The sequence below is a fragment of the Galeopterus variegatus genome, unplaced genomic scaffold (genome assembly GCF_000696425.1).
Source record: "Galeopterus variegatus unplaced genomic scaffold, G_variegatus-3.0.2 Scaffold15, whole genome shotgun sequence".
Classification (NCBI taxonomy): Eukaryota; Metazoa; Chordata; class Mammalia; order Dermoptera; family Cynocephalidae; genus Galeopterus; species Galeopterus variegatus.
In genome coordinates, this window is record NW_007726126.1 from 231,542 (window position 1) to 243,183 (window position 11,642).

The 11,642-nt window shown below is 38.9% G+C and overlaps 1 protein-coding gene across 1 annotated transcript in view; it reads right to left on the reverse strand.

Moving 5' to 3' along the window:
• CLNS1A (chloride channel, nucleotide-sensitive, 1A) overlaps positions 1-11,642 on the reverse strand; it is a 19,866-nt gene that overhangs the window by 7,106 nt on the left and 1,118 nt on the right. The window contains exons 2-5 of the mRNA XM_008565924.1: positions 4,904-5,040; positions 2,466-2,567; positions 1,710-1,817; positions 53-226 (exon numbers count right to left, since the gene is read on the reverse strand). Of these exons, the coding sequence (XP_008564146.1) occupies positions 53-226; positions 1,710-1,817; positions 2,466-2,567; positions 4,904-5,040 (521 nt within the window). The remainder of the gene's footprint in view (positions 1-52; positions 227-1,709; positions 1,818-2,465; positions 2,568-4,903; positions 5,041-11,642) is intronic.

Sequence of the window (11,642 nt, forward strand, 5' to 3'; positions counted from 1 at the left end):
AGAGAGAGGGGGGGGAGGGGGAGAGAGAGAGAGAGAGAGAGAGGATACTCACCTTCATAATCTCTTATTGAATCTTCTGTCCGGACCCCAGCCATATTATACTGGCTGCTCACAGACTGAGAAAGCATTCCTTCTAATCTCTCCAATGTGGCCTGGCCTTCTGCTGTTAAATGGGATAATCCTTCTTCATAGGTATAAAATGTAGGGATATCCCCCTGCCCTTGTTCTAAACAAATAGAAAATATTTAGGCTATTTATAAAAACGAGATGGGCTGGCCAGTTAGCTCAGTTGGTTGCAGCATGTTGCTGATAACACCAAGGTTCAGGGTTCGATCCTTGTACCAGCCAGCCACAAAAAATAAAAACTAAAAAAAATAGAAAAGCAAGATGGATAATCAACAATGCATTTGTTGAAGAGAAGGTACAGTACAAACAGGCTTCCAGGAAAATACTTTTCAATGTTCATTTACACACATATATGAGGGTACTTCAAAAAGTTCATGGAAGAATAAAATGAAAAGATAACACGAATCCTTCCACGAACTTTTTGAAGTACCCTACCCTACAGGCCACTATTGGAGATAGAGATACAAAGAAAACGTCCTTACCCTCTAGGATGAGAAGGGATTCCAAGAGATAATGAGCCAGTAAATAGCAATTCCCAAAGAACCACATGTCCAGAGACTAGAAGGAAAGAAGGTTGTTCCTAACTAAGGCCAGGAAGTCCTATATTATCCCAAGATGGGAATTTTACAGGTAAGTGCAAATTAATTTGGTATTAGTGTGTACTGAAGATTTTTTTCTGATTAAAATACATGCTCCTGGGAGGGGGGGAAAGGGAGAGATTGGACAAGGGGCATAAAGAATAAGTACAATTTGTAACAATATGCATACTAGTAATATTGATTTGATCAACATATGTCAACATTGAATCCCCAAAATATGTATAATCAATTATGATTCAATAAATAAATAAATAAATAAATAAATAAAATACATGCTCCTTTTAAAAACTCACAAATTCTGGAAAATACATCACGTATAAATGAGCCTATATTTAGGTATGTGAAAAATCCCAGAAATGAGTTTATCTCAGGCCAGGAAATGAGTACATATGGGGGCTTCGGATACAAAGACTAGTGTGCATAGACCAGTAGGGAAAAGAAAAGAGAACCGCAGACACCTGAGGTTACAAAGATTCTAGTAGGCTAGTGACTGCATTCTGGTCTTGGGAGGCAACAGGAAATATTCTTGGATAAATGATGTACAGATCTGGGAAAAAGACATGACCTTGAGAGTGAGCTGTTTGAAGAAATATGTTAAATAAAGATATAAATGATCCGGGTTCGCAAGAGGTGAAGAGAGACCAGGGGCGGCTGCCTCAGCTTAAAAGACTTTTCCTAACTACCCACTTTTCTATCTACCATTTTCTTTCCTTCCATCTGTCTCTATTTATCTATTTTCTCCCCCAATAATCTCTATTTTTTTACCCTCAAGCTTGGAAAGACCATAAATTTCCCCAATATGTCTGCTGTAAAGGGCTCAGACATAAAGTGTCACTCACTTTTAATAATAATCACACCCTATTGGGTGACGGAGATATAAAGAACTATAATCCCCTATCCCAGGTAAAAATAAAAGCTTAAAATTGAAATACTAAAACAAACAAACAAACAAACAAAAACACTACAAAAATCCCTTTCACTAACCATGTGCTTCCACATCATATTCTTCTCCATCGTAATCATCTGAATCTTCATCCTCAGGATCTGGATGCAAGGCCTGGCATTCACACATTGCAGTGAACATTGCCTCCACTGAACAAAAAAATTCAATTTTAACTAAGAGTTTTTTTCAATGTTCAATAAAATTTGTAATGAAAGTAACCATCAGTGAAAATAAATGCAATGGATAGATAAGAGGCACACTAGGGTCACAATATTTACAAAAACCTGCCAAATTTGAATTAAGATCAATCCTGAAAGTGCTTGAGGCAATGGACAAATCACAAAATAATAAGAGTTCATTTTGAGACACCGAGAACTCTTCATGGCTGACTGGATTTTCTGAGAAAAAAAGGGTCGAAAGTCCTGGTCAGACTGCTGGTCTCAGGGTGAAGCCATTCTCAGCTGTCCTGCCATCTTCCGTCTTGGAATTGCTGTGACTCCTCTGCCATCCATCAACTGAGATTCACAGGCAACAGCATCAATTAGTAAAACTAACCAGAATTCTCCATTCACAAAATAAACCAGCTAACATGGTATCTACAATACTTTCACTACATTCACAACCTTTGATGTTAACGGGTATCCTATCCTCGATGATATAATATATGCTAAAATGAAGAAAAAGCAATAGAATGGAGGTAACAAAGGTAAGGGTGAGAAGTGTGTGTGAGTGTGTGTTAATGGAGGAAAAGCTTGGTACACATAAAGGGAAAAGAGTCAATGCTATAGAACACTCACAGGCTGATTTATCAGTAGGCACAAATCTAAATTCAGTAATAGGTTCATCATCATCATCACTGTCTTCCTCTTCTTCATCAGCAACAGATTCTTTTGATTCTTCTAGAGAAGGGACAAAAATAACTTTTTAATGATGTTATTTGACTGAAAAAAAAAAAAGCCTTAGAGAATTTCCTAAAGGATGCTTATTGATATATGAGTTCTGCAATTCAATTTTTACCTCCAATTATAGTTATTTTTGAGCTATAAAAGGCTCTGGATAGAGGCTTCACAGGGCCCTTAGGATTCCAGAGCCCCTGAGGAGCCTTTGTAGGGTACCCAAATAGTCAGGGCTCTAACAAGAATAGTTCCATTGTCATCTGCTTCTACCTTTCACCTTGAAACAAAAGCTTCAGCAACAGTCTGTAAACAACTGATGTGATTCATCACCAGTGATTTACAGACAACAAAACTAAAGCCCATAATAGTTAACTGACTCAACAGATACACACAAGGAATTTGTACACTAGTATTACTGAAGTATAATATGTACTAGTAAAAATATAAAAAATAACTTAGTTCACAAAAAAGAAGATAGATTGAATCTGGTCATACTATGTGTTATAAATAGCAGTTAAAATGAATAACTGTGATCTATATGTATCAACACGGGTAGATTTAAAAAATACAACTGGGCTGGCCAGTTAGCTCAGCTGGTTAGAACATGGTGCTGATAACACCAAGGTCCAGAGTTTGTACTGGTCAGATGGAGAAAAAAAAAAAATGTGTGTGTGTGTGTGTGTGTGTGGACATGCACAAGAGGGCGCCTCCAGTTTGGGAACCCAATATACTCTAATTTTCTGGATGAAATTCAGGCTCAAAGAAATGAAATGACTTGCCTAGCAAGTTAACAAGAGCCTCCTTATTCAGTGAGCTTTTCCCCTTTAGCTATTATTCAAATCCCACCTCTCTAGGCTTTTTCTTGACATGCACCTTTTGCCCAGTGCCAATGCCTGACACTACGTGGGGCATTTCACAACATTCGGAATTGACTAACAAGAGTACCTCTAGGGTTTTGCATTTCTATGAATGAATGCTTTAAACTAAACACAACACATAATACTCTTAGTTATAAAATCACAGCTGCATTTGCTTAGATGGAAAGTGAACTTTGTGCCTAATACCTCATTAGGAATTCTTAATACACCCAAAGTCAACAGCCTTTTACTTTTCCTCATTCTTGTTTTCAAACTTCACTAGATTTTTATGTCTTTGAACCCTTACCAGTAGCAAGAATTTGAAATCTTATAACAAAAAAAATTTCAGATAGCTAAATCAGTCATCACCACTTTATGAAGAAGGGCTTGCGAAAAGTCCTAAAAATTACTAAATAATTAATGTCACAATTGAATATAAATGATCATATATCTGAAACCATATTAAAGTCCCAATTTTTTGAAATTTAATGTTCAGATAGAAAATTATTTTCTCAACATATAAATGAAGGAAAACATCACAAACTGAATTTAAAGTCAATTGATAAGGAACAAATTTAGCACACAAAGATTAACAACCTTAATGCATAAAAAACTCTTAAAAGTGAATTAGAAAAATCTTAACAGAAATTTGGTGAAGGACATGATCAGACAAGTCACACACCCCAAAGAAACGAACGCAGCTAATAAAAACATTCTAAGATGTTCTTGCGGGTGGGGGTGACCGACCACAGCCCCTGCCTCAGGACCCTCGGTGTGCTCTGCTGCTTGCCTGGTTGTGGGTGGGGTCCAAAATCCCAATTTGAAGGAGTTATTACTTAACAGGCAAACTCATGGGAATGCCTCTTATACAATATTTTGAAGAAAAGCAACCTATTATTTTAAAAGCAAAGAATTTCACTAGATTTTTCTGAATCTCCAATTCTTTGTTGTATGGGTCAGTCCAGCGCATTGTAGGATGTTTACTGGTATCCTTAGCTTCTAACTAGCAGATGGCAGTAGCACCCCTCTTCCCTTCAATCAAAATGTCACTGCTAAATATGGAGGGATGGGGAGGTGAGTAGAGGCCACAAAATATCTCCCCTAAACCTCCCCTACCCCCACTGAGAAACAATATTATAACAAAAAGTATACCGATCCAAACCTTTAAGGGTGACTTTATGAAGCGAAAGAGACAATATACAGTTAAATTCAAAAGGAAAAAGTAGAAATAAATATCCACAGTAACTGAAGAATTCTCAGTGCAAATATACAGAAAATAAAAGGCAGATACACACAAAATGTGTGTCCATCATAACAACTTTAAGTGTCCAAATTGTTTTACGGTGCTGAAATTTTGCTTAGTAAACTATTATCCAAAGTGGGCCAACAGCTTGAATATTACATTGAGTATTATCAAAGACTGCTTTTTAAAATATAATTTGCTACCAAAGGAAGCACTAGACTAAATGACACCATACATACCTCCAAATTTGGCATTCACCATAACATACAAATGCTCTTGCGGATAGGCATTTAGGTCCCTGGACACTGCATGTATACTAATGGTGGGGTATTCCAGTGAGAATCCTAATCCAGAGCCATCTAACCAAGACAGGCGGCTGAAAAACAAGTTTTAATTAGATTATTTTTAGAAAATAAATCCTAATTTAATATTACAAAAGTTTACAAAGGTTCAGCATGCAGTTTTACGCATATGAGTAAATTCAAGCTTACTGTTTAGAAATATTTCTAAAACAAGAAAATTCAGCAGCAAGAACTGAATTTTCGTTAAGACCAATTCTGTTATGGTCTCTTTTCTTCTAACTATAAATTCAAACAGATTTGAAATTGAATTCTTCTAAGTCACATGTGTGTTTCTATGCTTTCTATGCTTATTCTTATTTGTTTGAAATATATTCAGGTGCCCTCTTTGCTTCTGAAAATCCTCCTCTGCTAGTTAAGTCCCAGCTCCTCCATGAGGCCTCCCTTCAACTACTCCAGTCCATAAGGATCTCTTTTTCTAAATCACACTTACGCTCAGTAACATACCATTTAGTGCACTCTATGATAACGAATCTTCTATAAGGGTACTTCAAAAAGTTCATGAAAAGATTCATATTACCTTTTAATTCTACTTTTCCACGAACTTTGTAAAGTCCCCACGTGTATACCCTGACAGAATGTGAACTACCTGACAGCAGAACCTGTCCCATTCCTTTATTTAATTCTTCAAAACCATTAGCATAGTGCTCAGCAGGTAAGTATGCAATAAATACTTGGTAATCACTAACTTCTCCACTAATTATACAATAAATGACATACACAAGAAACGGCTGTAGTAACACCACAAGTCAGAAAATGATTATACTTTGAAAGACAAACTCTATTTATTCTGCAGCTTTAAAGACAAAGCCAAGAGAGGCTACGTCTAGTTTTCCCTCAAATGTGGTTACATGCAAGTATTTTATTGGTATAACAAAGGAAACATATCACCAAAATCAGTATGCCGAGTTTTGAGTAGGAGCCGGCCATGTTTTTTCGTTTGTTTTGTGGCTGGCCAGTATGGGAATCTGAACTGGGTGGCTATGGAATCATTTCTGGTATGATGAAATAGCCAGTAGGAACTGGCTAATTTCTTGGTAATACAGTCATGTGCTACATGATGACATTCTGGTCAATGACAGACTACATATACGACAGTGGTTCCATAAGATTGTAATGGCTATACCATACAGTTTAGGTATGTAGTAGGCTATACCATCTAGGTTTGTATAAGTACATTCTATGATGTTCACACAAATCACCTAATGATATATTCCTCAGAATGTATCCCTGTCATTAAGCAACACATGATCGTACTTCACCTGTCTGGAACTGCACAACTTAGCAGAACAGAAGTAAGCAAAAAGATCCTGACAAAGCCACAAAACATATCAATGCAATAAATGTTAATGCAACATAGTGGTTGCCTAGGGCTAGAAGGAAATAGGAAATGGCTGCTAATGGATACCTGTTTCTTTTGGGGGCAATGAGAATATTCAAAAATTGATTGTGGTGATAGTTACACAGCTCTGTAAATAGACTAAAAGCCATTGAATTGTACACTTTTAAATGGATAGATTGCAAGCTATGTGAATTACCTAAATAAAGCTATTATTTAAAAAAGAGGTTAATGCAATAATACCGCTGTATCATTCTATTTTCTATACAATTTTAACAAGCCTGGCTGTTTAATTTCTAACCAAGCAAAAACAAAAGTAAAATAGGAGAACCTAGGACTTCCTTGGGCAGGAACAATGACAGCCTGGCAGTCTGAGAACATTCACGTTCAGTATAAAGGGAGATGGACTTTACACCTCAGTCCCTCTAAAATAAATCAATGTCTGAAAGCATAATACAAGTGAGTAACACACACAACCCTCAGTTATCAAAAGCACTATCAATAGCAAAGGCAGAATATTAGGCTGTGGTGATAACTGCACAACTCTGTAAATATACTAAAACTTACTTAATTGTACATTTAAAAAAAGCAAAAGCAAGAAAATATTCACTGGGTCATCTGGAAGGATTTCCATCCAACATGCTTATTAAAACAAGAAAATCAAGGGTTTGTATCCCCATACCAGACAGCCACCAAAAAAAAAAAAAGAAAAGAAAAAGAAAAAAAACCTGGAAGGCTTAGAAGTGACAAATCTTAAAGAGCTTAATGCTATAAAAGCTCTAGAAGTTACTTTTCAGAATGACTCATCCCCACTGGTTCCAAAGAAACAAATCTTATGTAGCTAGCCTGCATGCTATACGCACCTTTCCAGTCCACTGCTTTCCTGTTAACGTGGAGATGAAATAGTGCTCAAGTATCGCCAGTCCCCTACTAAAACCATACTTTAAAACAAATAAACTGCCTTTTTCTCACCTCAAAAATCTCCTGGTATTATCACAATTCAGAAATAAACATCCCAAATTTGGGTGCCCAAAATAATTTCAAATATCCAGAGCTACAAAACTTTAATGACTCAATTGAGAGATGGAAAAATTGAAATCTAAACATAGAATCAGTGCCTATCAAATTATGGCCTTTACTTTAAGCACATAATAATTACTCTGTAGTTCCTTACTGCTGACAGAACACACATGCTGCCTCAGCACAATATTTCCTATGGAGCTCTCATAATTGTATACTGTACATGGAAATGGATTCTGCACTCTACAGGACAGAAGCAAGTTCTATACTTGAAAGTAACACTTACTTGATAATGAAGTTTTTATTTTTATTTCCCTTTCTATACATTCTACAAGAAAAGCCCTTAAAGGGCCGGCCCGGTGGCGCACTGCGCTGGTGCGCTGCTTAGGAAGCGCGGCGGCGCTCCCGCCAAGGGTTCGGATCCCACATACAGACCGGTTCCCGCTCACTGGCAGAGCGAGGCGCGGGGGCAACACCGAGGGTTGCGATCCCGTTGCCGTCCCAGTCCAGTACGGGGGCGACACTGAGAGTTGCGATCCGTTGCCGGACATGGAAAAAGACAAAAAAAAAAAAAAAGAAAAGCCCTTAAAAACCAAAATATCTAATTAACCATGAGTCACAAAAGGGAAAGACAAGAATTAGAAATCCAGTAAGGCCGGCCCGTGGCTCACTTGGTAGAGTGCAGTGCTGATAACACCAAGGCCATGGGTTCGGATCTTGTATAGGGATGGCCGGTTTGCTCGCTGGCTGAGCGTGGTGCTGACAACACCAAGCCAAGGGTTGAGATCCCCTTACCGGTCATCTTAAAAAAAAAAAAAAAAAAAAAAAGAAAAGAAATCCAGTAAACATGTAGAAAAAATGTTTTGCTAAACTCTCACTCTAATGCTTTAACACAAGTATGATCAATGTCTTTTATTCCAGGTATGGGGTGAAAAACAGGACAGGAAGGTAAAAGAGGTCTTGAATTTGGGTTGGCTTATGTGGTTTAAAATTAATTTTGGAATGAGATACAAAAAAGCATTATTTCTAGGTTTATTTATTTATTTATTTATTTTAAAGATGACCGGTAAGGGGATCTTAACCCTCGACTTGGTGTTGTCAGCACCACGCTCAGCCAGTGAGCAAACTGGCCATCCCTATATGGGATCCAAACCCGTGGCTTTGGTGTTATCAGCACCGCACTCTACCGAGTGAGCCACAGGCCGGACCTATTTCTAGGTTTAAATTACCTACTTTAATTACTTATTTTATTTTCCCTATTTTAAACTATTTTAAATTATTCATGTCTCTGTACCTTCCTTATTTGAATAAAAAGCCAACTTCCTATGAAAACTAAGCTCTGAAAATAGACCTGAGAGTTCTAAATCTCTTGATACACATCTGAGAAGTTAGTTACCTAAAACCAAATCTGACACTTTCCCTCTTTGCCTAAAACCCTAATAGTCTCCCCAAAGCCTAAGGGCTATAAAGCCAAGCTCAAGACAGGCTCCTTCTCCAGTTTTATTTTCTCTCTTCACTCTTTCTCCCTCATTCCCTCAGGTGAAGAACTGCTAGACTGTCTCTCTATATATACGTAAAATACACACACACATATATCCTGGCACACAAAATATTGTTTCTCACTGTTGTCTCTGAGCATCTTGTTTTTCTAGTCAGACAACTTCCTCCTAAGTCCACCCCATTCACCTGGCTGTTAGTCACTCATCACATCCTCCAGGAAGCCTTCCTGGTTTGTTGAGACCTTAATTCTATCATGACTTGGAAATGCTAGGTGAGAAAAAAGGGGGGGAAGAGACCAAGGAGGTGAGGCTAACAATGAGTAAAGAGGGATGAATAAAACTGTCCAAGTACTGGTAATAGTCTTCTTAACCTGGAGAGTGAATACACAGGTATTGTTTTAATTATAATTCTTTTAACCATACATATATAACATAATCTTTTTTGTGTGTATATCTTACAAAAAAAAAAGTTTCTTAAAAAGAAATTAAGAGGGCCGGCCCGGTGGCGCACTGCTACAGTGCGCCGGTTGGGAGTGCGGTGGCGCTCCCGCCGAGGGTTCGGATCCCACATACAGACCGGTTCCTGCTCACTGGCTGAGCGGGGTGCGGGTGCAGCACTGAGGGTTGCGGTCCCGTTGCCGGTCCAGGTCCGGTACGGGCACGACACTGAGGGTTGCGATCCGTTGCCGGACATGAAAAAAGACAAAAAGGAAAAAAAAAAAAAAGAAATGTAAGAGATTTGTTAGCGAAAAACTAAAATAGATAAGAATTTTTAAAAATAAAACATGAGGCCGGCCTGTGGCTCACTCGGTAGAGTGTGGTGCTGATAACACCAAGGCCACAGGTTTGGATCCTATACAGGAATGGCCAGTTTGCTCACTGGCTGAGCGTGGTGCTGACATCACCAAGCCAAGGGTTGAGATCCCCTTACCGGTCACCTTTTAAAAAAATAAATAAATAAAAAAAATAAAAATAAAACACGTAAGTACTTAAAAGGAGTTATACTTCCTGAGTATGATAATTGTATTGTGATAATACAGGATAATGTCCTAGTTCTTTGGAGATATATGCTAAAGTATTTACAGGTGAAGTGAAAACATGTCTGCAACTCTCAAATGGCTCAGAAAAAAAAAAGATAAATATGGCAAAATGTTAATTAGTGAATCTTGTGAAGAGTATGTGGGTATTAATTCATGACACTTGCAACTTTTCTTTAAAATGCAAAAACAAACACAGGACTGTCCCCCCAAAAGGGGTTATATTATAGAAAAAAGCGCCAATATTCAGAGATGCCATGAAGGAAAAAGAATTGTGTAGAAACTAAGAATATCCGAATGCTCCACCTTCCACCACTTAAAAAAACTACTCTCCCCAAGATCAAAGATTTCCTTGTCAACCTAATAGATGATTTTCAGATTTTGTTATTTGACTGCTCCTTCCTCTGTTGTCAAGTCTCTTCTTCCATGACCCACCTCCTAACATAGAGGTATTTCCAAGATTGTACCTTTATTTTTTTTTTTCTTCTTCTTTTTTTTTTTTTTTGGTGACTGGCAAGGGGATCACAATCCTTGGTGCGGTGTTGCTCGCACCGCGCTCAGCCAGTGAGCGCACCGGCCATTCCTATATAGGATCCGAACCTGCGACGGGAGCATCGCTGCGCTCCCAGCGCCGCACTCTCCCGAGTGCGCCACGGGCCGGCCCTCCAAGATTGTACCTTTAGCCCTCTTCTTTCCTGGGGTATCTAATCCATTCCATGAATATATGCTAATACTTACTCTAATGACTTCCAAATCTCTACCACACTTATATGTCCAACTACTCCACACATGTCCTGACCAAGCTCACTGTCTGCCCGTCACACCAAACTTGCTTTTCCTCCCATCCATATTTCCAATCTCAGTGACTAGCCAAAAAGCCTAAGATTCGTTCAATGTCTAAATTTCACTAAAAGGCAGGGGTTCTTTACAGTTTTTTTGTGCCCTGGACCCTGTAGTAGGCAGAATTTTGGCATCTATGACCTTCATCTCCTGGTGTCATGCCTGTGAATACGTTGTTACATGGGAAAAGGGGCTTTGTACATGTAATTATAGTTATTAATCAGTTGACAGTAAAATAGGGAGATTATCCTAGATTAGCTAGGTGGGGCCAATGTAATCACATGAGCTCTTAAAAGCAGAGAATTTTCTCTGGTTGTAGACAAAAGTGATATAGCAGAAAAGGAAGGCAGAGAGAAAAGACGGACAAGAAGGACGCAATGTTCACTGTTGGCTTGAAGATGAAGGGACCGCATGTCAAGGAAACAGGGATCTCAGTTCTACAACCGTAATATTTAAGACTGTGTAAGTAAGAGTGCTCCAAGTGGCCAAATAAAAGGGCAATTCCTTCCAGAACCCCCAAACGGAAGTCAGGTACCTGTGGATAGGACCCCAGCCGGCATGGGGTTGAGAATGTTCCTCTCTCCACCCTCATCTACAAAAGAAAACCTACACTCCTAAAACAAACTTTCGAAATCCTCCACAATCTGCTCTAAACCTATATATCCTGAGCAGGGCAACACCTCCTGCACCTGTTCATCCGGAAAGACAGGAACATCGAAGACACTCAGGGTCTGGAAACTGACACCTTAAAACTAGACCGTCAACAACGCACGCGCTAGACCTCCAGGAAGGAGCACAGTCCCTGAGGGAAAATTCCAGCTGAAGATGAGAGAAAGGAAGTCTCCGGGGGGGGGGGGGGGGGGGGGGGGGGGGGGGGGGGGGGG